At 39.5% G+C, this 26,121-nt stretch overlaps 1 protein-coding gene across 1 annotated transcript in view; it reads left to right on the top strand.

Moving 5' to 3' along the window:
• COG6 (component of oligomeric golgi complex 6) overlaps window positions 1-26,121 on the top strand; it is a 92,712-nt gene that overhangs the window by 26,970 nt on the left and 39,621 nt on the right. Inside the window, exons 5-12 of the mRNA XM_006879528.1 lie at window positions 2,053-2,164; window positions 4,124-4,206; window positions 4,727-4,797; window positions 7,106-7,199; window positions 12,873-13,001; window positions 13,085-13,176; window positions 15,143-15,207; window positions 21,545-21,636. Coding sequence (XP_006879590.1) covers window positions 2,053-2,164; window positions 4,124-4,206; window positions 4,727-4,797; window positions 7,106-7,199; window positions 12,873-13,001; window positions 13,085-13,176; window positions 15,143-15,207; window positions 21,545-21,636 — 738 coding nt within the window. The remainder of the gene's footprint in view (window positions 1-2,052; window positions 2,165-4,123; window positions 4,207-4,726; window positions 4,798-7,105; window positions 7,200-12,872; window positions 13,002-13,084; window positions 13,177-15,142; window positions 15,208-21,544; window positions 21,637-26,121) is intronic.

The following is a 26,121-nucleotide window of genomic DNA, read 5'->3' as shown; positions in this document are numbered from 1 at the left end:
TATATATATTTCTCAAAGACTTTAATTTTTATTCTAACTATATAGTATTTCCCAGATAATTTAACTGTTGTATAGTATATCCCAGATATTTAACTGTTGTACTATAGTAAAACATGCATTTACAGTAGTCCTAGTTATATATTGCTGTAATACTTGAGGCTTTAAGAGTATAAAATGAAGACTGTTCATTTTTTTAAAAAAGTAATAATATGATTTCCCCTTGTTGTTCTTGCTGTTCTGTGCCCTTAAACCTGTGAGTCTAATCAGCTGGTTTAGTGTGTGTTCTCTCTGATCAGTGGGACATCACTGCCCCCTGGAGGATTCATCCTGTTGTTGCTTTTTATGTGATTCAATAGGAACTTTTGACTATGAATGACTGTGACCCCGCTATGGGAGAGCTTGTGTTAATTAGGTATCATCAGCTCTAAAATGATGGAGAAGGCTGCGTTTCTCTTGTGGTTACTGATCAGATGGCCAATGAACTAGTGTTCCTAACTTGTCTTTTGATGGTTACCCTGCCCAGTCTTCCTCTCACTAGCCGACTCACTGCTGTCAAGTTAGAACCAGCTCGTAGCTGTTCCAGCAGCAGGTTTTCTGAGCCTGTAACTCACACAGGAAGTGATTGGCCATCTTTCTCACACAGAGCTGCTGGTGGGTTCAAAGGGACAGAGGGCCTTTGGGTAGTAGTATAACTCCCTATTCTTTGTATCTTTATAACTTGCATTTCAGAGTAGATTGCCTTGTTTTCTAACTTACATAGTTTAGAGTGATTACATTCTGCTAAGAAAAGATTTTTAATGATAAGAAAAGATTTTTAAACTTACCGGAGTGTTTTGAAAAAGTGAGGGGTGCGGGGTGGGGGGTGCTGAAATAAAAGTAGAGAAATGACATAGGCCGTAGGCTTTTGTGAGGAATTAGTAAAATAAAATCTTAACTTCTATTTCTAAATAAAAATCTAAAATAAAAAACTAATAGGAATGATTTTGAGTTTCTTCCTGATTTATGTTCAAAGATGAAGAGATTTTAGCAACTGGAAAGAAAACTACTTTGGCATATTTTTTGTTCCTGTAAAATAATTTTGTTTTACAGGGTGAACTATTGAAATACATTGTGTCCAAGAATGTGGGACCATTTGTGCACCTTCTGTGGTTCTTCTTTTCCATTTCAACTCCTTTTACCCTGAGAAACTATAGAAATAGTACTTTTTCAGCTAATCTTATCTATATGCTTAATGAACTTCTGGTATTTGAGGCATAAAACTAGACTTTGGAAGATCCCCAAACCCTTCACATCTTTATGATAACAATTATTTTGTCAGAGATTATATAAATAGCTGAGGTAAACTTAATTCCCAAGTTGGAGAGATAACGGCACTTCCTGCTTTCCCGTGACAGTAACCAGTCCGCGTGGAACTTTCCCTCAGACATGACCACTCAGATTTGGGTCTCTGTATGTTAAGGCTCTGACCTTCCAGGCTTTGCCACCTGTGCAATGGCCCGGCTCTCTGCTGGTTCTCCATGCCCCTAGGGGTTTTGATGATTTGTTAAAATGGTCCACAGAATTCACAGTTCCTTCACATAGTTTTGTTATTGTTAGGTGGTGTCAAGTTAAGTATGACTCTTGGCAGCCCTATGAACAACAGATCTGAACCTTGTCCTATCCTGTGCCTATTTTAGGAAGCCTAAAATCCAAATCAAAACAAACCTGTGAACATCGAGTTTATTTCAACTTACAGGGACCCCCTAAGACAGAATCGAATTACCCACAGGGGTTCCAAGGTGGTATAACTTTCTGGAAACAGCCTCATCCTTTTCCTGTGAGGTGACTGGTGGCTTTAAACTGCAGACCTTCCAGTTAGTAGCTCAGTGCTTTGACCACTACACCTTTAGGTCTCCTTAGAAAGGCAGCGAGCATGTGAATTGCCCAGGCACTTTCCAGAAACTAAGATCCCAGTGATAGGACTTGATTCAGTTCTTTGTTCCCCAGAAGTGTTTTAAAGTTATGCACAGCATCCTTGATATTGACTGTATTTTAATTTTTTTTTCATTGTAGCCAAAGATTAGAGATAAGAGCCCAAGTTGCAGACGCCTTCCTGGCCAAGTTCCAGCTGACTCCTGAAGAAATGAGTCTTCTCCGAGGGACGAGAGAAGGACCTGTCACAGAGGTATCCTGCCTTTTCTGTGACCGTGATTTCAAGTTTACCAGTTGCAGGTGCTATAGACAGAGGGCTCTTCTGAGGCTTTATGTTCCCATCTGAAAAAGAAAAGATTGATCCCAGAATAATGAAAACATTTCAAGTTAGCTTGGAAATTAAGAGGTAAAATGTTAAATTTGTTTGAGTTTTCATTGTTTCCAAAGTACTATATGTCCTTTTCTGTGAGATGGAAAAAAGAGCACCCAGACCTAGAACAACAAAGCGTGAGTCAGCCCTTTGCTCCGCGCCCCCGCGAACCTTTGCAAGCCACTCGCAGCCTTGCTAATTGTTTCTTTTGTGTATTTTATGTTCTATACCTGGCAGTTAAAAAGACTATGCTCGGATTTTCACATTAAGTCTCAAAATTGGTTCTATAACCTGAAATAGGAGGATTTAGCTTCCAGCCCCTCTGTCCTCTCTTTCCAACAAAAACATGTGCACCTTCCCGCTCCTCCACTCCTTCCTCATTGGACAGGTAACATCACACCTGTCTGTACGTATTATAATGGCTCAGCGTCTCCCTGAAGTTAGAAAAAACCTTGTCATCCATCTCATTGCTTTGTTTTAGCTGCCATTCTTAATCTTTTCCAAGTCACTGTCAGGACTATATAAAACCTTTTTAACAGAGAGTTTCCTTTCTTTTCTTTTCCTTGAAGGCATTCAGGGGAGTTCTCTGGGCTTCTGGTCTTGCTGACATTCTGGAAAGCGGTCTCACCTCCTAAACGACAAGGGAACAATCACCTGAGTGTAGGAAGTTAAACAGATGGGAGGAGTTGGTGGGGATAGAATCTCCTGCCTTACTCTTTAGCCTTACAGGAACTCTGCACATTTGAAATACTTAATTTGACATCTTACGCTGTCTCTGTATGGAGAAAGTGGAGGAGGCAGTGTCTAGCTTTGTCATTGTTAGGTGCTGGTTATGACTTGTCGTGATGCTGTGAACAGCAGATCTAAACCCCGTCCAGTTCTGCACTGTCTTCATGAACCCTGACATTCCTGAGCCCATTGCTGCAGTCACCGTGTCAGTATCAATCCATCTAGTTGAGGGTTAGTTATGCTTTAAAAACAGTTGCCTGGGAGTTCTGGTGGCCTGGTGGCAAGGAGCTGCGACTACAATCCTAGAGGCGCACGGTTCAAATCCACCAGATGCTCTGCCGGCGAAGGAGGGACAATCTCCTCCTGTACCAGTCAGATCTGATTTGACGGTACACTCAAACAAAAATAATAAAATTAAAAAAATAAATAAATAAAAACAGTTGCCTTATTCTCATGTTTGGAAGACTTTTTGTGGCTTTATAGAAACTATAAGGTTCCAGGACATTTTTCGACACCCATATATTTAGTGAGCATCCTGTGTATCCAACTCTGATTGTTGGATACATAAACATTGCATTTCCTGATTAGAGTACCATGCTTACTTACACCTTAAGATACATAACAGATAGCACTTTTTTAAATTGTGATTTTAGTGAATGCTTACAAAGAGATGGGGTTTCTTTTATTCATTCTCACATATTTCTCCTCCCTCTGCCTCCCCCATGTGACTCTGTAATTGTTGTTCCAGGTTGTTAATTGTCATATGTATAAGGCCTAATCGTCCCACATAGAGCATTTGGCTTTATAGAATCATTTTCTTAGGTTAACAGTTCTTTCACATGACATTCCTCATTGAGGACAAAGATTTTTGCTTCTGTAAATTCATTCCTTTGACATGTAGCACACTATTTTGCATTTAATAAGCATTGAATTAATGTATATTTAAAACCATTAAATATTTATTACATCTTTTAAAAAGCTAGCACAATTTAACATCAGTATAGGAAGACTCCGTTAAGCTAGGCAAAATTTGTTTTCCTTTCATCATGACATTTCAGAGTATTTTTATCTGAAAAAGGGTAAACATTAAAAATCTTGTTCTTAATTTTAAAGAATTTTTTCAGAGCACTGGGAAGAGTCAAACAGATTCATAATGACGTCAAAGTTCTCTTGCGTACCAACCAGCAAACAGCCGGGTGAGTAACTTTTTCATTGAAATAATTTCATCTCCCCTAATGTTTCCAGAATTTTAAAACATTCCTCATTCTTTGTGAAACTCCATGCCAGTTTGTGAATTAGGAGTTTAATTATCATTTATCACGGGATAATAAAAACAAAGCCAACCCACTGGCATCCAGTCCGTGCAGACTCATGGGGCACCCCTCAGCTGCCCACGCCCCCAGCTGGATGTCACATGCTTAAGTCCTAACAGGAAGTGTCTGCTTGCTCTTTTTCCCATCAAGCCCATGGTGGGTTTGAACTACTGACCACTCAGTTACCCCAGTTATGCCGCCAAGACTCCTGACAAACTGAGAGTCAGTCAGCACTCAGATAGCTAGGTGATGATAAGCTTAACAATTAACTGAAAAAGAATTTCATAAAATGATAAAAATAAATATAACATAGCCAGATAATTCGATCATCAGACAAACTGACTAGGTGCTTTGTAGTTATTGGCTAAAATTGAATTTATAATCAATCTTTAAAATTTTTCAGTTTAGAAATTATGGAACAAATGGCCTTGCTTCAAGAAACATCTTATGAAAGACTTTATCGATGGGCTCAAAGTAAGTGAAGTTTGGAGACTTTTAACTCCCTTTCATGTGGTATAGACTCATAAAAGTTAGTGTTTGATTTTTAAATTTTTTATCTTGATTTTTTTTATCCTATTTTGATATTACTAATGAATGCATTTTTTAAAAAAAAAACAAACCTTACATTTGAATGTAGTATGTTTTTGTGTGTGTAGTATGCATCTACTATCAACCAAGTACTGGTTTACAGTAAGGATAGTATTAAAAGAAATAAGATTATATTTCTGCCCTAGATCTTAAAGTTAGCCATCTCTTGTAATTTAGATAGCTTTTTGTAAGCAGGAGTGGCATCCATTTCCTAAACTACTTCCTCCGGAAACTCTATGAACTTTGATAAATGTTGGTATTGTAGAGGGGCTTCAGGCCCTTTGTTCATAGGATCGCTGTGAGTCGTGCTCGACCTGAAGGCAATCAACAACAACATTATAAGCTGATTTATTGCTTTCCTGTTTCTGTAGTAACAAGTTACCACAGACTTGATGGCTTAATATCACCCACATTTATTCTTTTACAACTGTAGGTTAGAAACCCACCGTGAGCTTCAGTGGGCTACAGCCACTGTGTTGCCAGGGCTGGACTCCTGGAAGTACCAGAGAAGCCTCTGCTTCCTTGCTCACTCAGCTTTTGGCAAAACTCAGTTCCTAGGCTTCGTACCTTGTTGCTGTCAGCTGAGGGCCTTCTGCCGCTTCTAGGGACCACCAGCATTCCTTAGCTTACGGCTCTGCTTTCATCTTCCAAGGCAGCCACGGAGGGTCGGTTCCTCCTTAATTCTGAATCTCTCGGGCCTCTTCTTCAATATTTTCCCTTTTTCTCCCACTGCGTCCATGTTTAAAGGACCTGTGTGGTTCCACTGGGGTCACCTGGGTCATTCATGATAATCTCTTTGAGGTTTATAACCTTCATTCCATCTGCCGTCAGGTAGGGTAGTACCATGCTCCAGGGTAGGAACTTGTTTGGCTGTACCTGTTCTATGGCATGAGTTTATTTGCCTTAGTTAATAAGCATATTCTTTTGTTTCAAAACCCTATTTAAATAAATAGTCTGCTAACAGCCAGCTAGATTGGACAGCAGGATGGAGCAGGAGGACATGTTTTTTAAGAGGTGTTGCCACCTGTTTGAAGGAGTTGAGATTCAATCCAGTCAGTTAGATGCCCCTGACCTGTCTTGACATTACTCAGGGTGATTTATTTACTCTAGGTCCAAAACCTGGTCCTTTCTTATACCCACTGACTTTCTCCTGTCTGGACTGTCCTTAAACTTTTTTGTGTCCACACCTTTTCTTGTCCTTCAAGGCCCGACTTCCCTTTTGTATTGGCCTGAGGCCGTGTCTTTTCCCATCTCTGAACACTTCCTGCTGGGAATATTGTTCTGTACTTAGTAGCCTACTGCCTTGTGTGCGGGCCCTGCCTCCCATTCCTGTTCTCGTGACATCTAACATCTTGCTTCCCACTTGGGGGTCTCTGACTCCTAGGGATGGGGAAGTCATTTTGAGATGTGTCTAATTCCGTACATGTCTGGGTTTTTCTTAGTCAAATACACCACCTGCATGAAGTTCTCCTCCACCAAGAAATTAGGAATTTCCAGTTCCTGAACTCTTTGAACATAAATGGGTACTTACCCTGAAAGTCGACTCTGACTCATCGTGACCTTTTATTGGGTTTCTGAGGCTAACTCTTTATGGAAGGTGCTCTCCCATCTTTCTTTCTCAGAGCAGCTGGTGAATTGGAACTGCTAGCCTTGTGGTCAGCAGCCTGTTATGTCATGTAATATGCTACCTGGATTTTTTTTACTAGACACTTAGTAAGCTCTCCATGTTACCTATTTTAGCATGCTGCTTGAAGATTGTTCTTTGAAGAAAGGAACTGGTAATGCAATTTTTAGTATATACCCCCCATTCCCATTGAAGCTAAATGACTGCTGTGAATATAGCAGTAATCAGTACATTTTTATTCATTCATCAGGCGCTTCAGAACTCTCTCTAGTTTCTTACAATACTAACATAGAAGTTGAGGTTGTACCAGTTAGCAGATGATGCCATTTAAAGTGGTAAAAAGACTAAAGCTTTCATCTGTGTGACTGCATCAACTATTTTCTGACTGGCACCTTCCTTTTCTGGCCTTCCCCACGCAGCTCGTTTGGCTGGCATTTGCTAGAGGATTTAAATTCCTAGTGTCAGAGCTGTGCTTTTGAATCGTAGTCACCTCGGTAGCACAAGAGGTGTGCAGTGGGCATGATAAAAAGCTCATTTTCACTTAGTAAGAGTTCTAACATTGTTTTTCAGGTGAATGCAGAGCCTTGACACAAGAATCATGTGACATCTCTCCGGTTTTGACACAGGCGATGGAAGCCCTGCAGGACCGACCCGTCTTATACAAGTTGGTGACTTTTTCCTAATGACAAAAAGAACTAACAAGTAAACTAACCCTTCATTGTCTTTGATCGTTTACATGATTTTGTAATATTCTCATCTACACTTGCTGCAGAGTGAACAAAAGTTACCATAACACACCGTGATATGTTTTCATTATATCATATGAATGGCATTGGCACGTCATTTATTTGTGTATTACTTAGTAAAGATTATGTTGTTGTTGTTGTTGGAACCGATCCATAGCTGACCCTCCACAGGGTTTTTAGAAGCAGTTACCACATGGGAGGATATCTTGTGTCTAGATTACCTCTTGTTTATCTTGAGATTGATTACAGGACTTTCCCCCCCAATCTGTCATTTTTTGAACTACCTTAGAATTATAAGTAACTGAAGTTCCTCGATCAGTCCTGGCCTAGAAAGAGGAGACCAAATGGGGGCAAGAAGAAGAAAAAGTGAATGTAAAACTGTCATTCTTTTACTAAAATGCAAGCAAAAATAAAGAGAGGCTGGGGCCTTTGATCCTCTCATTATGCTTGGGAGGGTGGAGGGACAACGCAAGAGAGGAGGACCCTCGATGAGGTGGATTGATTCAGTGACTGGAGTAATGGAGGTAGGTGTGTCAGATGCAATAAGATTGGCACAGGATAGAGCAGGGTTTAGGGCTGTTGTACATGGATATGGTCACTGTAAGTCACAGGTGACTAGCACAGAACAACAACAATAATAACAACATATATTAGTTACATATTTTAATTTTATTCTGTATTTTTAATATAAAACATTTTGGTTTTGAGAGTAGTGTGAAAGTTGTACAGGAGAGAATTGTCCATCCTCTTACGGAGCAGTTGGTGTATATTCAAAGCGCCTGCCTTTGGGTTGGTAGAACAACTCATACCCACGAGGCCACCAGAGCTCCCTAATAGGAAAATGAGCTCTAGAGAGATAAAGAGAAATTAATTTATGGAACAGAAAAACTGAGTGTTTCTTCCCAGGTCTTCCAAGTCATCCCTTTCCAATGCACCGTATAATATTTTGAGGATTTCCACATTATTCCAGTTGGAGCTTTGTGTCTCCTATAACAAACAAAATTTCAGAACACAAATGCTGGGACGGTTGTTTCAAATGAGAGTGCACTGTTGTGTTACGTGTGTCACCTGTCTTATTTTATGGAAGCAGATATAAACAAAGCCATTTTAATGGAAACCTCTTTGTTGCCGTAGAGGCTGCATCCCAGGTGCTGCAGGGTGATTCAAGTAATTCTGGGATAGGAAATGGGATGAACTCAAAGAAAGTACCATTAAGGGGGAAAACAAGTTAGAAAAGCATTTTTTAGCAAGAGGAGAGAGAATAGAATATTTCAGGTCTAGGGAACAGTAACTGTGAGGTTATGGGCTGAAGAAGAACATGTGTCTTTGGGAAAATTACTTGCAGAATCTTACTGGCTATTGGGTTTGTGGCAGGGCCGTAGCATCAAAGCTTGGAATGCGGTGCGTGCACCCGTAATAAGCTGACGGTCACTGCTGATCCGCAGCTCAGCAGAATGTATCAACTTGGAAATTTCTTTCCCAATTTTTTCCATTTCTAACTTGTTTAGTTTTAGAAATTCATTATCTTGGCTGCAGATTAAGATTTCTTCAAAAGTTCATTTTTAATTCAATGTCTTTGTATGTTTGAGGCAACTCTAGGGGCCTAGTGGGTAAGAAATTACATTACCGACCCAAAAGCAGTTGGAGAAAGACAGTCCCCCCTCTTGTGATATACAGCCCTGAAATCCTAGAGCACAGCTGTGAGTTGGTTCTGACTTGATGTCAATGAGTTTGGGTTTGAGTTTTGTATGTTTGGGGCACTTGATAAATGACAGCTATCTGCTACCATGCAAACAAAACTGATTCTTGATGAACATAGGGGGAAAAGCAGCAGTATTATATAATGGTTTAGAAGATAGGCTCCTGAGGCAGAGTTCTCTGACAATCTCCTGAACTTCTCTACGCTTTGGTTTCCTTTGGTGTATGATGAGGATAACATTAGCACCTGCCTTACAGAGCTATGCAGCTTAAATGTAATTGTTCACAAAAGGTGCTTAGCACAAGACTTGACACATTACTTGGTATTAGCTATTATTTTTATTCTGAAAAGCAATAAACTAGGAAGCTATCCAGTTTAAAAAAAAAGATGTATTAAAGTCCTAAATCACAACCAGGGAAACAGCTTGAAAGACAAATAACAGAGCTATACTACAGAGACAAAGAAAGTTTCTTTCCAATGATTACAGGCAGGGAATGGGGCCTTAATGCCATCCGGAAGATTCAGAGAGAGATTTAGGAGTTAGTGAATGGTACAAATGATTAATGAGCTCGTCTGTTAACCATAATAATAAGATCAAAGACTACAGTCTTTAATATGGATTGCATCTCAACACAAAGAAGACAAAAATTTTCACCACTGGACCGATAAGCAACATCACGATAGATGAAGAAAAAATGAAATTGATGATTTCATCTATCTTGGATCATCATTCAATACCCTTGGTCCCAGCCAGACACAAACTTGGGAGATGTATTGCACTGGGAAAGCTAACTCTCAAGAAACTTTCCAAAGTGCTGAGGAACAATGATGTTCGTTTGACGACTAAGGTGCACCTGAATCACCTGCTGTGTGTCTTGAGAGCTAAACAATAAAATAAATAGAGGTGGCAGAAGAATTGACTCCTTTGAGCTGTGGTGTTGGAGAAAAGCACTGAATATGCTGTGGATGGCCTACAGAGTAAACAAGTCTTAGAGAAGGTGCAGCAGCCACCATGCTCTTTGGAGGCAAAAATGATGATGCTTTGTCTCTTGTACTTTGGGCATGTTGTTAACAGAAGCTCTTTCTTGGAGAGGGATGTCATGCGTAGATGGAGGCTTAGAGAAAGAGAGGAAGACCATCGACAAGATGCAGTAATGGGCTCAAGTACGTCAGAGATAATAGGATGGCATGGAGTTTAGTTCATAGAATCGCTGTGAATTGTACTTGACTCAGTGCCATCTAACAAAAACAAAAGCAACTTCTAACCAAAGATTAAAGGTGGTTCTCCACCCAGAATCGTCTGGGAAGAAAGGCCTGGCAGTTAGACTTCCTAAACCAACCATTGAAAATCCGTGGAGCACAGTTTTACCTCGAGACCCGTGAGCTTGGATTGGAGTTTAGCCGAGTTGATTTGATGGCAACTGACGCAGGAGTCCCTGGGTGGTTCAAATGCTTCAGCACTTGGCTGCCAACCAAATAGTGAGCTTGAGTCCAGTTCACCCAGAGGCACGTCAGAAGGTCTGAAAACGCAGCCATTGAAAATCATACAGTGCACTCAGTTCTACCCTTGGACGCTGGGTTTGCTGTGAGTCAAAACTGGCTTGACAGCCACTAGTTCTGAGGGACATTTGAAAATTGAGTGGGGAAGAATTATATTTGCAAGAGTAGTTAAGACAATGTGTATGCAAAAAAAAAAAAAAAAAAAAAGAGGTACCTTGGCCCTTTATTAAGTAGAGATTTTCTCCACATTTACAGAAAGATGCATTCTCGTGTCTAAGTAGAATTTGTAGGGACATACGGTTTTTATTTCGCCTGCTTTTAGTGTAAAGGAACCCTGGTTGTTATTGGGAACCGTCAGGCTGCTGACCGAGAGGTCAGTGGATTCAAACCAGCAGAGATGCATATGGTTAGGGCATAACACACTACAGACTAGTAGTGTGTAGTCCAGCCACCAGGCCACCAGCACAGAGTGATTGTTGTTATGTGCTGTCGGGTCACCACGACTCAGAGCGACTCTGTTACAGCCCCTCTGAACCTTGCCAGAGCAATGTGGTACTTTCCTTAATTTCAAGTAAACCTTGATAATGCAACACACTAGCCACCAGATGGCACTATATGCATTTATTAACTAGTGTGTGAAGCTTTGCTGTTCATTCTTCGGTCTCCAGTAAGTGGAGATTATGGGCAGAGAAAATATCAGTTGCCATACTGAATTCTTTTTAGGGAGTGTATGACTGGAAGAAATTATTAACTTAATAAATCAGGTACTGAGATTTCTTTATAAAGAAATTTATTTTAAGTAGAAACAGTATATAGGTTTCTTGTTTTCTCTGCTCACCTTCCTGAATGTAAGTTAAGATTGTCCTCATATGAACAATGAGATTTTTCTTTTATTCTCTATTGCATCAGGTAGAGGAAATGCTACTTTTTTTAAAATCTTCTAATTAGCTTTTTTGAGCAAAATGTTTCTTCTGTTCGTAGAGCTAAATGTAACGGAAAATGAGACCTTTAAATGTTCATTTTTCGTATACGCACATTAGTGTATGTCCTAATTTTAATACTCATCCTTATAAGTACTGCATTTTGAAATTTTGACATTTGTCAGTGAGAGAAATTTTCTTTCTCTGGGAAAAGATAATTCTTGTTTATAGACACACACACACACACACACACACACACACAGAGTTTGAGTAATGATAACTCCTTAGAAAAGATTTAGATTTCTAAAAATTTCTATTTATTGACCTCTTTGCTTTTTCCTTTTATTTGAAAATACTCCCTTTTTCAGATTTCTTGTGTATTTTTTAAAAGTTGTCTTTTGAATAAAAATGTCAGTTCATTTTGTTGTTGTTGTTTTTTTTTTAAAGCCGATCTTCAGTAATGACCTATTGGATTAAAATCTGGTACCCTCTGGTTGTATCATGCATAGCAGAGTGTGCCACTACCCAGAAACCAACAGATGTAAATTTTGTTGGCATAGAATGAGGAAGAATGATTTTGTTTTCCTGTGTTTTTAAAGTAAGAGCTTTCGTGGAAGAGGAGATGATGGGAAACAATGGCAGAGTCTAGTCAAAGAACTAGAAGCTTAAGTCAGCTCCATTCCACCCTTCTCAAATTCCTCTCACCTGTCCCTCCCCGCTGTGCAGCGTTTCCCCGTCCAGCACTTCCTTCACTTTGTTCTGTGTCTGAGTACAGACAGGTGGACTTCCACTTTGAGAAGGCCTTAGTCCCTGCAAAACTGTAGCTGGTACCTAAATCAGAAAACAACCCCCCTACTCCCCCCCAAAAAGCATAAAACAAGCAAAAACATCTCCATTTACTGTGCTTACACAATTGATCAGTAAATTTAAAGAATATCTAGTAGGTGTAATCTTGGAGTGAAAGTAAGCCTTTAAAAATGGATACTATTTATTATTATTATTATTATGTAAGTTGTGTGAAAGGGAGATTTTTAATATAGAAGAGAAAAAAAAATCTTGTTTTCCTGATACAGACCTCTGATTAAAGTGAGACTCTGAGAAGTAGTTATCTTGCCTGCGTGTGAAGGAGTCGACTATCCTGTTTTAGACGGAAACTTTGCTGCAACTTGAAGAGTCTCAGATTTCCATCCTGGCTTGAGATTTTGCTTTTACCAGACTCCTTGACTTAGCCACATTTTTTTTTTTTTTAAATCTCAAATTCTAACACTCTTTTTAATGACAAAGAAAAATTGGATATACCTGTCAGCTGAATTTTCATTATGATAACATTACCCTCTAAATGTGTTTTACTTTTTGGAAATAATACTGTTTGAGAGAAGACCCAAGTAAGGCATTAAAAGTCTTCGAAATTGCATCAATTATAACTGTAACAAAGGAAAGCAGCTTTTATTCACATGCCTTGTCTCTTGTAGATACACACTAGATGAATTTGGGACAGCCAGAAGAAGTACAGTTGTTCGTGGATTTATTGATGCTCTTACAAGAGGAGGCCCAGGAGGTACACCTCGACCCATTGAAATGCACTCCCATGACCCCTTGAGGTAGGGGAATCGGAGACTCTGAGAGACGTTGATGTTTTTCTAAAGTAGATCTTTGTTAACATGTCGTTTTCATTTGGCGTTAGATATGTTGGAGATATGTTAGCTTGGCTCCATCAAGCTACTGCTTCTGAAAAGGAACATCTTGAAGCTCTTTTGAAGCGTGTAACTACCCAAGGTGAGCATGTGCTTTGCTTTTGCTAAAGACCAAATCTAAGAAGTCACACAGAGCTTCTCAGTGTCTGTCCTTATCGCCAAGCGTTCACTGAGATGAAGGCCGCACGTCTGCATGGTGTAGTAAGCAGCCCAGTGAATCATCCTCGCCTTAAGTCCCCCTCTTACTTGGCTAACAGATTTCTCTACCATAAATGCCCCCTTTATCCTATTGCTCAGATGGTCAGAGGTTTATAAACACTGCTTGTCATTTGGACCCACAGTGGCTCCATGCATTTCTGGGTAGACTCAGCGCCACAGGCTTTTCAAAGGCCGGTATTTCACAGCTCGTGGTGTCATTTTTCCTTCAGGGACCCCTGTTACCTTTCATTTCAAGCCGAGAAGCCTCTGCTTGACTGAAGAAATTTCTTGAGTGTGTACTGTATGCTATCTCAAGTCCTCACTAGTGTACTTTAAAGGTAAAAGGGGATTGTTGTTGTTGTTGTTCTGTACCATTGAGTCAGATCCCGCTCATTGCTGATCTCTAGGGTTTTCAGAGGCAGTAAATCACATGGGGGGAGCCTGTCCATCTTCCCCCTGCAATGATATTACTTGCACTTTGTTAATAATGAAACTGAATGGCTAACTTGAGATTAAGCTGCTTATTTTTTCAGTTCCATTTCTTAGCCGTGTGTAACTGCTTAACCTTTTTTAAGAAAAAAATAATTACACACAACAAATGTACTTAAAGCTATGCCTTAATTTCATTAAGTAAAACTTAATATTGTTTAGAATTTTTATGTCCATTGTCTGCACAATTTGAACTCCTCTTGTTGCAACTACATTGAGATGATTATTTTCGATTTTCAGGGATGATAGTTTTTCATAGGAAGCGAAGAGAAATACCGTGACTGTTTCTACTGAGTTATTTATATGCAGCTTGTTACATGGCCTTCATGATATCTGTGTGTAGCACGGGTGTGTGGCAACATTTATATTGCTTTTCTGTTACACCATGTTGAGATAATACTCTGCATTTATGTTGTTGTTGTTAGATGATGCTGGGTCTAGTATAGCTCATTAGTGACCCTAAGAACAACAGGTCTGAACCTTGTCCGGTCAAAGTCTGGATTTCTCAGAGTTAAAGTTATATTTTTTCTTTAAACTTTTTCTTTTTTTTTTAAAGGATGCAATTGAGGCAGTTTTAAAAGTGGAGAGAAAAGAGATTGGAGATACATGAAACAGGTTATGTTGTAGGAAGGACGTCACTTTTTAGTTTTTCCATATGCTAAGGATGAAGGTAGATGCAAGCAATTACTTAGTCAACTGCCTATTTCAGGGACTGATAATTAGTAAGTGCTTGATTAGTAGTGTTACACTAGGATTATGAGGTGTGGTTGTCATTTTGTTTTCCACTGTAAGTCATTTCCGGTTTGACAGTACATAGCAGTAAAGAGCCTAGAGTAAGTGGTCTGTACAAGAAACAAGACAGAGTCACGTTAAACCAAAACAAGGCCGCTGCCTGGAGTCCATCCTGACTGCTGAGAGAGTGTGGACTAGAACCGTCCCCTCAGGTCTGCGAGGCTGTAACCTTTTCAGATGCAGACAGCTGCAGAGTAGCCGGTGGGTTCACATTGCTGGCCTTTGATCGACAGCTGAATGCTTAACTCATTGCACCACTAGAGTTCATCTTTACATTCCTTCCATCAGTTTTTATGTTTTACCTTCATTTTTCCCTGCAGTTCATTTATTTATACTTGTTTTCATCTAGAAATACTGTTTATGTTATTAATTCAGCAGTTATACAAGGATTATTAGACTGAGGTGTATTACTAGAAATTGCTAGAGCCATAAGAACATATTATCATTTATAACCTTTTAAAAAATGTTTCTATCAATAAGCACATTCATTATTGTTTCTTAGCCTATCGGATTTATGTCTTATGAGGTATAATGTACGGAAAAACTGAATTTTTTTCTTATAATTTCAGGTGTTGAAGAAAATATTCAAGAAGTTGTTGGGCATATCACCGAGGGTGTGTGTAGGCCTCTAAAGGTAACTCTGTTTTCTAGAATGTTTATTCATAGCAGTTTAGTAGCAGCGTGAATCTAAACTATCATTTCTTAAGATTAATACATTAATAGGGAACAGTAAAAATATATTTTAAAAGATTATTGTGACTTTTCTTCCCAACAAGAAATATTTCCTTGGAAATATTCTTAATTTAATATGGGTAATTAATTTAAAAAAACTTTATTATCTCTGTAGTAACTCATGTAAATAATTCAGATAGCCAGTTTCATTGAAATAAATCTATGAAATCTTAACAGAATTATTGTAATGATCTTGATTTTATTGCTTAAAGCATGACATTTTAAAATCTATTTATTATAGTAGTAACGACTGTTTAATTCCCTGTTGACATACTGTTGTGGTGGTTGTTTAATATTATCAATCCACATCATTAATGTTGTTGAATACCAGTGATCAAAGACCAGATGAATTGTGGGATAACATCAGGGATATTATCTATGAAAAGAATAGCCTGAGGAGAAAGAAGAAACCAAACAGGTGCCAGAAGAGACACTGAAAATTACACTAGAGCATTGAGCAGCTAAAACAAAGGGAAGAGATGTGACATTAAGAGAGCTGAACAAAAGATTTCAAAGGGCAGCGGGAGAAGACCAAGCAAAGCGTTATAATGGAATGCACACAGAGCTGGATTTGAGAATAAAAAGGGAAGAACTTATTTTCAAGCTTAAAGAACTGAAAAGCAAATTCAGACGTCGAGTTACAATACCGAAAGATGCCGTAGGCAAAATCTTGAATGATCCTAGAAGTATCAAAAGAAGAAGAAAGGGGTACAGAGGGTCATTTTGCCGAAAAGAATTGGTTAACACTAAAATATTTTAGCAATTACCATATGATCAGAACCAGTGGTAATAAAGGAAGAAGTTCAAGTTTTACTGAAGGCATTGGCCGAAAATAGGCCCCAGGCACTGGGCAGGATATTAATTGACATGTTTCAACTAACATGTACAGACAGCCACGGATGTGCTCACTAGTGTATGGCAGGAAATTTAGATGACAGCTACCTGACTGACTGACTGACTGATGAAATCCATATTTGTTTCCATTCCCAAGAAAAGTGATCCAACAGAATGTGGGAATTATCGAGTTATATCACTAATATCACATGGAAGCAAAATTGTGCTGAAGATCATCCAAAAATGGCTAGAGTGGGACATAGACAGAGAACTGCCAGAAATTCAAGCTGGGTTTAAAAGAGGCTGTCACGCCAGGAGTATCAGAACTGACACTGATGCTATGTGGGTCCTGCCTGAAAGCAGAGAAGACCAGAAGGATGGCTGTTTGTGCTTTATTGACTATGCAAAGGCATTTGACTGTAGGGATCATAACAAACTATGGCAAACATTGAGAAGAATGTGAATCCCAGAACACTTTGTTATGTTCATACAAAGTCTGTATCTAGACCAAAAAGCTGGTGTGTGAATAGATCAAGGTTTAAAATTAAGAAAGGTGTGTAACAGGACTGTATCATTTTTTCATAACTATTTAGTCTGTATACTGAGCACATCATTCAAGAAGCTGGACTCCGTGAAGAATATGTGGCACCAGGATCAGAAGAAGACCCCTCACTAACTTGTATTATGCAGATGACACAGCCTTGCTTGATGAAAGTGAGGAGGAGTTAAAGCACTTAGTGCAAAAAAATAAAAAACGACAGGCTTCAATATGGATCACATCTCAATCTCAAGAAGACAAAAATCCTCACCCTTGAACTCACTTACAGGCAACATTATGATAAATGGAGAAAAGATTGGAATTGCCAGCAATTTCATCTTAACTTGGATCCACAGTCAACAATCTTGGTATTAGCAGTCAGGAGATCAGGATATGTATTGCACTGAGAAACTCTTGCATCAGAGATATCTCCAAATTACTGAGGAGCAACGATGTCAGTTTGAAGACTAAAGTGTTTTCTGATTCAGGACATGGTCTGTTCAAGTACTTGCTGTGCATCTGAGAGCTGGACAGTGAAGAAGGGTGATGAGAGAAAAAATTGGTATCTTTGGGCTGTAGGGTTAGAGCTGAGTACTGAATATCTCATCGACTTCCAAAAGAACAAATATGTCTTGGAGAACGTACAGCCAGAATGGAGTCAAGGATGACAAGGCTCCATCTCACATGCTTTGGGCCTATTTTATTGTTGTTGTTGTTGTTAAGTGCCGTCGAGTTGTAGACGACTCAGTAGTGATCCTATGAACAAAAGACCTGAGCACTGTTCATAGAATTTCAAGAGGCAAACCATTTTGGAAGTGGACACCACTCCTGCTTCCAAGCTTGTTTTTATCGGGAAGCTGCACCAAACACTGTCCACCATGTTGTTGCTATTGTTGTTATGTGCTGTCAAGTCGCTTGTGACTCGTAGCGACCCTATGTACAACAGCCCTAAACTCCGCTCTGTCCTGTGCCAATCGCACCATCTCCGATAACACCCATCCTAATTGCCCCAGTCACTGAATCAAGCCACCTCATAGAGGGCCTTCCCCTCCTGCACTGTCCCTCCAACCTCCCAAGCATGATGTCCCTCTCCAAGGACCGGTCCCTCCTTACAACATGTCCAAAGTATCTTAGACGGAGCCTTAGAATCCTTGCCTCTAAGGAGATAACCATTAATGCATTTGACACATCAGTGTCACAGTGTTTAGCATCACAGCAACCACAAGTTACGTCTGTACAGCAAATGGACAGACCAGTGCTGTACCACTTAGAAGAATGTTTGACCAAAAATAATTGGGCCTGTTTTAGGGAAGGCTGTTCCTTGGAAAGAGACTTCATGCTTGGAAAGGTGTAGAGTTGGTGAAAGGAGAACACAATCTTCAGCAAGATGAGTTGACATAGTGACTGCAGCAATGGGCTCAAGTATGTCATAGATGGTGAAGATGGCACAAGACAGGACAGAGTTCAGATCTGTTGTTTACAGAGTCACTATAAGTCATACTTGACTCAAAGACATCTAATAACAACATCATTAATATCATATTCAAGTAAAATATTGCTGATGACTGTTCAGAGACTGCTGGAGCAGAACATCAACAGAGACCTGCCTTGAATTCAAGCTGGATTCATTCTGATTGTGGCACAAGGAATATCACTGTTGATGTCAGATGGCTCTTTTAAAAAATAACATTATTTTATACATCATTGCACAATTTCTCCCCCGCCCACCCTGCAGTGCATCCCTTGTTCTAGACTGTTGTCATACATATAATGTCTAATCATATATTCCTTTTGGGCAGTTCCTCACCTCATCTGTTCTATTGCAGTGTTCATTTTCTATCCCCTCTTTTCCCATTCTCTCCCCCTGCCTCATGTCTATGCTATTTTTTAACAGTGGTGTTATGCAGTATTTGTCTTTTTGTGACTGAGATATTTTACTCAGTATAATGTCCTCCAGGCTCCTCTATGTTGTGTATTTTTGTTTGTTTGTTTGGTTCCTTAAACTGTGACTTTGTGTCATGTTTTATGAGTTCATTGCTTTTCAGTGCTGCATAATATTCCATTGTGTGAATGTTTTCTATCCATTTCTCTTGTTGATGGGCACTTCGGTTGCTTTCATCTCTGCTATTGTGAATAATACAGCAATAAACATCTCTAAAATGCTATGTAGAAAAGAGAGATACTATGGAGTGTCAGTATCAAGTCCATTACTTTACAGGTTTCTTTACTACAGAACTGTAGCTGGAAACATCAGAATTAAAATACTAAGTCTCTATCTTTTAAGTTCCTTGGTTAAAAATGACCTTTCTTTTATGTGAAGGTTCTAGATTTCTTCAAGATTGCCAACCATTATTTGCAGTTTAGCATTTTTAATAAAAACTTTATTGTTTTACAATGCTTCCTGACCTTCTAAAATTATGATGGGTTCTATGAAGATATTTGTACATAAAAAGACTTAATATATATGTATTTGCAGTCTCTTGTTATGCATCAGAGAGTTGGACAATGACTAGGGAGGACAGAAGGAGAGTGGATGCTTTTGAGCTGTGGTGCTGGAGAAGGGTACTGAATGTACCCTGGACTGCCAGGAAAACAAACGGATTTGTCTTGGAGAGGATTAAACCAAGCTACTCCTTGGAGGCAAGGATTCTGGGGCTTCGTCTGACATAGTTTGGACATGTTGCCAGGAGGGACGGGTCCTTGGAGAGGTACATCATGCTTGGGAGGGTTGAGGGACAACGCAGGAGGGGAAGATCCTCTATGAGATGGATTGATTCGGTGACTGGGGTAATCGGGATGGGTGTGTCAGAGGCTGTGCGGTTGGCGCAGGATAGAGCAGGGTTTAGGGCTGTTGTGCATAGGGTCGCTATGAGTCGGAAACGACTCGACGGCACATAACAACAACAACAACATACATAGATGGTGAGGAAAATGGAGTTGAGTACCATACTGCATGATATAGTGATTGTGCCATAGGCTGTTGAGCTATATTAGAGAAGACACACTCTTTAAGTGTTGTTGTTGTTGTTATTGTTGTTGTGTGTGTCATTAAGTCGAAACCAACCCATAGCTGACCCCCCTGCAGTTTTCAGAGGCAGTTAATCACACAGGAGGAGATTGCCCATCCTTCTCCCATGGAGCAGCTGGTGGATTTAAACTGCATACCTTTGGGTTGTCAGCTCAACCCCTTACCACTTGTCTACCAGAGCTGCCCTCTTATGTATTAGTCGCTCGCTCTGATGATAAAATGAAGACGTTTTGCCATTTTTCTGTCCCAATTCTTCCTTTCCCTCCTACCGCCTCCTTCACAAACACAAGACTGTCTTCATGGAGTTCTGGCTCGCTCTTTGGCAGTGGAGAAGAGAACCTTTGCTGTTTTTGTTTTGCAGTCTCTTCCGTACCTTGTCTTCATTGCAGCTGAAACGATGCACTTCTCCTCAAAGCCACTATGTGTGCGCGGAGATGGAAGTGTTTCTTTTCCTTGCCTCGTCCTTCTTTCCACCCTTCGTTTTTCTTCCTTCTCTGCTCCCTCCCTTCCCTCCTTTCTCTTTCTTTTTTTGAAGGGAGTTGGAATGAAGTGCTTTTTCCTGATGCTTGCAAATTCTTGAAGGCAAGTTGCCAGAGAGCTGAAATGGTGTTAATAAGTGAGCTGGAGAACTGCCTGTCTGCAGTGAACACCCTTTATATGTTGCCCAAACAATTATAGGAAAATTTAGACACTATCACTGTTGTTGTATAATGCATAATTCAAACTACCACTGAAGCCTTGGGCCTCTTAAAAGGAATGGTAAAGTAGAAATTAAGATTTTTAAATTCAAATACAACTAATGATTCATAGTATTGTAGTCACTTTCCAGCCTGTTTCTTTGTGTCAAAATGCATTGTATTATTTTGTCAGCTTCTTAATGTATAGATAAGTTACATTTCCCTAAGAGAATTTCATGTGCTGATAAAATACACATTGATAAATCTCTCTTTAGCAGATCACATTTGCTGACATTATGACATATGCCAAAATCAAAGTACAGAAAGACTTCAGCTTTGAAAGATGCTTATTAAACATCTGTGTATCTGCTGTTCTGCCAGATGCTGCAGGAATGTAAACGAATCAGAAAATAGTGTCTGTGTTAGGATTTATAATCTTGTTAGGAAATCAGATGGTGCCGTGTAGGCAGTAGAGACAATACAGTATATAAAGGAGCACGTATCAACATACTTTAGAGGGACCTCATCAGGTAGGGCCTATAAAGTAAAGATCAGTGAGGGGGGAGTTTAATTAGAAAAAAAATTACTGATAATTTTGAGGCAGATTAATGTTAAACTAGATCCAACTTTGCCTTAGTAATATTTGAAAGAAATATGGGTGTTAATTTAGCTTTTACATACTTTCCTATTCTCTGATTACTAGTCGGTAAAAGAAATTTGGTATAGCAATTCGAAATCAGAATTCTTTCATCATTTCTATATTTGGCAATACAGCAGTATCTTGTCATTAGTGACCTATTTTGAGAGATGATATTACATTTGCTTTTGCAATTTAATGCTGGATTAAATTCCATTATGTATTGGTGATAGAAAGCAGGAATCATCCCATGGCATTGACATTTCATTGGAAGAACCACCTTGAGCCGTTTTCTTGCTGTAGGTAGTGGATTCTTGTTTGTAGGGTTTATCTGTGCTGAAACGCTTCTATTATTTTACTATCCCATGACCTAACGCTTAGAAATTCCCTAGGAGGTGTTTTGTCATTTTGACAATACATTTTCTCATGATTTTAAATGCTGTTTATGCCAATTATGGTTATGAAGAAGAATTTATGATTTTAAGAAAAACATAAATTGTTTTTAATTTTTATATGTTTGAATAGGTTCGAATTGAGCAAGTCATAGTTGCTGAACCTGGGGCCGTTTTATTATATAAAATTTCCAATCTCCTCAAATTTTACCACCATACAATTAGGTAAGTGAAGCAGTGAAATACGTTTGTTAAATCTTCTCATTTAGCTGAGCACGGTGTAAGACGGTTTTGTTTTCACATTGTGAATGACTAAGTGTAACTAGTAAGACATCTATATCCATATTGTGTGTTCATATTATACATATTGTATACCTTGAGTTCTGTCATTTTTTTCTTCCTTCTCCAGCCATAACTACTGTAAAGTACTTAGTGAGTCTTCCTGCATTTGTAAAAGAAATCCATGGCAGTTGAAGAATTATATACGGTTTATTATACACAGAATATAGCACAGGGAGTTGACTGTTGTGTTTGGGATGTGAATCCCTAATTCCTTCCTTCTTTAGCATGGAGTGTTCTATCAGTGATAATGTGGTTTTAGCTTCTTTAAATAAAAACTACTCTGTTGGATTAGATACGACTGTGATCTAAATATTAAAATCTAAAATGTGAAACTCCAAAATATCAATGTATTTTTTAAAACATTTTTTTAAATTGTGAATTGAGTGAAAGTTTACAAATCATACTAGCTTTTTTATTCGATCATTCATGCACACTGTTTTATAACATTAATTATAATACAGACTATCTGATTGTCCATATACTGTATATTGACTTTCCCTTCACCTGTTCACTTGTCTTAATAAATGTCTACTATAGAGTTAATAATTTTTACTCCCATTCCTCTCCCTTCCCATCCCTGGTAACCATCTGAGAATGAATCTCTCTATACATGAACCTTTCTTTACCTTTTTTATAATACTAGTCTTATTAAAACGACTGGAACAGTACATCAGCAGAGAACTGCCAGAAGTCCAGGCTGGGTCTAGAAGGGGTCGTGGTACTAGGGATATTGTAGCTGATGTTAGATGGATCTTAGCTGAAAGCAGAGAATACCAGAAGAATGTCTATCTGTGTTTCATTGATTATGCAAAGGCATTTGACTGTGTGGATCATAACAAACTGTGGCTGACTCTGAGAAGAATGGGAATCCCAGAACATTTAATCGTGCTAATGTGAAACCTATACTTTGACCAAGAGGCAGTCATCAGAACAGAGCAGGGCAACACTGCATGGTTCAGAATTGGGAAGGGTGTACGCCAGGGATGTGTCCTGTCTCCATATCTTTTCAACCTGTATGCAGAGCAGATTATCCGAGAGGCTGGGCTCTATGAGGAGAAGCATGGCGTTAGGATTGGTGGAAGATCTATCAACAATCTGTGTTATGCAGATGACACAACCCTGCTCGCTGAAACTGAGGAGGACCTCATACACTTACTGCAGAGGGTCAAGGACTGCAGCCTTCAATATGGACTGAGGCTTAATGTCAAGAAGACAAAAATTCTCACCACTGGACCAATCGGTAGCATCAGGATGGATGGTGAAGAGATTGAGATTGTTCACAGCTTCAGTTTGCTCGGCTCCACGGTCAACACTCTTGGCACCAGTAGCTAGGAAAACAAAAAACGTATTGCGATGGGAAAGTCTGCTGTTAGGGACCTCTCTAAAGTACTCAAGAGCAACGGTGTCTCTCTGGAGACAAAGGTGTGCCTGATACAGGCCATGGTTTTTGTAATCACTTGTTATGCATCAGAGAGTTGGACAATGACTAGGGAGGATAGAAGGAGAATTGACGCCTTTGAGCTGTGGTGCTGGAGAAGGGTATTGAATGTACCATGGTCTGCCAAGAAAACAAACAGATTCATCCTAGAGTGGGTTAAACCAGGCTGCTCCTTGGAGGCAAGGATTCTGGGGCTTCGTCTAACATACTTTGGACATGTTGTAAGGAGAGACAGGTCTTTAGAGAGGGACATCATGCTGGGTAAAGTAGAGGGACAGCGCAGGAGGGGAAGACCCTCTATGAGGTGGATTGATTCAGTGACTGGGGTAATCGGGCTGGGTGTGTCAGAGGCAATGAGATTGGCACAGGATAGAGCACGGTTTAGGGCTGTTGTACATAGGGTCGCTATGAGTCGCAAACGACTCGACGGCACATAACAACAACAGTCTTATACAGGAGCTCTGGTGGCCTAGTGGGAAAGAAGCTGAGCTGCTATCCTGAAGGCACACAGTTCGAGGCCAGCAGCTGCTCTGCAGGAGAAGGATGGGCAGTCTCCTCCAATGTGATTAACTGCCTCTGAAAACCCATGGGAGGGTCAGCTGTGGGTCGGTTCCGACTTTATGGTACACAACAACAACATCAACAACAGTCTTCTATAACATTGTCCTTTTGTGTCTGATATATTTACTCAATATAATGTCCACTAGATGCATCCATATTGTGTAGTATTTCATGAATTTTTAATTTTTTTTTAAAAATTTTTTATTTTAATAGTTTTTATTTTTGTGTGTGTGTACCGTCAAATCAGATCTGACGGGACAGGAGGAGATTGCCCCTCCTTCTCCAGCAGAGCATCTGGTGGATTTGAACCCCCCAGTACCTCTGGAATTGCAGTGCAGCTTCTTGCCAGTAGGCCACCAGAGCTCCTAATACTTCATTGTTTTTAAAGTTCCGTAGCACTTCATTGTGTGAATGTACCATAGTTCCTTTCTCCATTCATCCAATGATAGATGTTTGTGCTGTTTCCATTTCTTTGCTTCTGTGACTAGTGTTGCAGTGTCTGTGGGTATGTAGATACCTGTTTGTACCATAATTTGTATTTCTTTAGGATACATATTCTCAGTAGTGGAATTGCTGGGTCAAATGGCATTTCTATTTTCCACTTTTTATTTTATTTTATTTTATTTTTGTGTGAGTGTACCGTAAAATCAGATCTGACTGGTACAGGAGGAGATTATTTTCCACTTTTAAAGGAATCCCTTAACTGCTTTTCATAATACTTGTACCATTTTACATTCCAATCAATAGCGTATGAGAGTTTTCAGTCTTTTCACACCCTTGGTTTTTTGTTGTTGTTGTTGGAGTGTGTTGTCACTGCAGTGTTGGTATATACTTGGGCCTTATAAGAATGCCACAGTAAGACCATGCTATGTGTTTAGCCAGTTTAATAACATCCTCTAATGCTTTATTTTGAAAATATTTTCCATTTAAAATTATTTAAAAATTACTTTTCATCCAATGTGTCAGTATTAGGAATAGAAGATCAAATGTTAAAGGCCAATAGGGTTGCAGCTAATAAATCTGGTAAAATTGTAGGGCTAGTAGTTTATTCTGGAAGCTGGAGTGGCATCCACTTCCAAAATGGCTTGCCTCCGGAAACTCTGTGTACGAACAGTGCTCAGGCTGTTCGTTCATAGGGTTGCTATGAGTCGTCTACGACTCGACGGCATTAAATAACAACAACAACAGTAGTTTATTGAGCACCAGAGATTATAGCGATGGTATTATCTACTTCAGTAGCTCAGAGCAGACATCACAGCTGACAGATGCGCTTCATGTCTGACTGGTAGGTTTCAGACAAAACTAACAAGCCACAGGCTCAAAATTGATTAGAGAGAGAGTGTGTGGTTTAGTTTCTTAACATGATAGATAAAATGCTCTATCACCCATTCTCCCAGGACTCAAAGCAATGAATTAGGCTCAGTGATACAGGCTTCCTAAAGTAAGAAAAACAAGTTCAGTTGGAAGCTGGACATATTACAAGAAATGTCATGTTGTGAAAAGAGTGGTAAAATAATATTTGAATTATTTATTTGGTAAGGCCTATGAAAATCATTTTAGCCTAATGACAGTTTCGTTTCTAATGTTAAAAATGCTAGAAATAGAATCGTTTGTATTCTGAAGATGGTAAAATTTGGGCTTTGAGAATTACAGTATTTCTATTGTTAAAGATAGAAGAATGATATCGAGCATGACAATTACTTTTGATAATTATTTTAATATACTTTTCTACTTGTCCATGCTTTTTCTTATTTAAAGTTGCCTGTAAACAAGTGATTCTTCTAGGTGCTAAGGAAATGGCAGTGAACAATGCAGAGCTTACGCATGCATTTAACAGGGGAGACAGTTGAACAAGTATAAAATAAGATCATTTTAGATAATAAGGGCATTAAAAGGAAACAAAAGGTAGCAACAACAGCTCCGGCTCCCATCTCCTCCGTTCCAGGCTGACGGGGTAGCTGCCTCCTTCAGGGCTCAGTCACTGGGTTTAGCAGCCTGGCTCTGACTCCTTCCTTGAATTAATCTCTTGATCTTGTTTCCTTCTTAGGCTCAGTACAGGGGGGCTGTGTCTTGTCCAATATGGGACTTTGGAGCTAATAAAGGTGACATCAGAAAAAAAAAAGAAAACAAAAGAGAAAGAAAATAGGCCTTTTGTGAAGATGATGTATGAACTGAGGGCTGTAAAATGTGAAGATCTGGATATGACAAAATCTTGGAGTGTCTCAGACAGAAGCATGCTTTGTGCTTGAAGCCTGCAAAGCCTGCTTGTTGGAGGATCAGGAGGAAGGCCAGTGCTTGGATAGGAAGAAATTGAAGGGAGGAAAGGGAGAAGATGGGAGCTCTGGTGGCCTAGTGGTAAGAAGCTGCAC

This window comes from Elephantulus edwardii, unplaced genomic scaffold, assembly GCF_000299155.1.
Source record: "Elephantulus edwardii isolate Elephantulus edwardi_28Jun2011 unplaced genomic scaffold, EleEdw1.0 scaffold00004, whole genome shotgun sequence".
Classification (NCBI taxonomy): Eukaryota; Metazoa; Chordata; class Mammalia; order Macroscelidea; family Macroscelididae; genus Elephantulus; species Elephantulus edwardii.
Note: the sequence above shows the minus strand (reverse complement) of the source record. Positions and strands in the feature narration are given on the sequence as shown.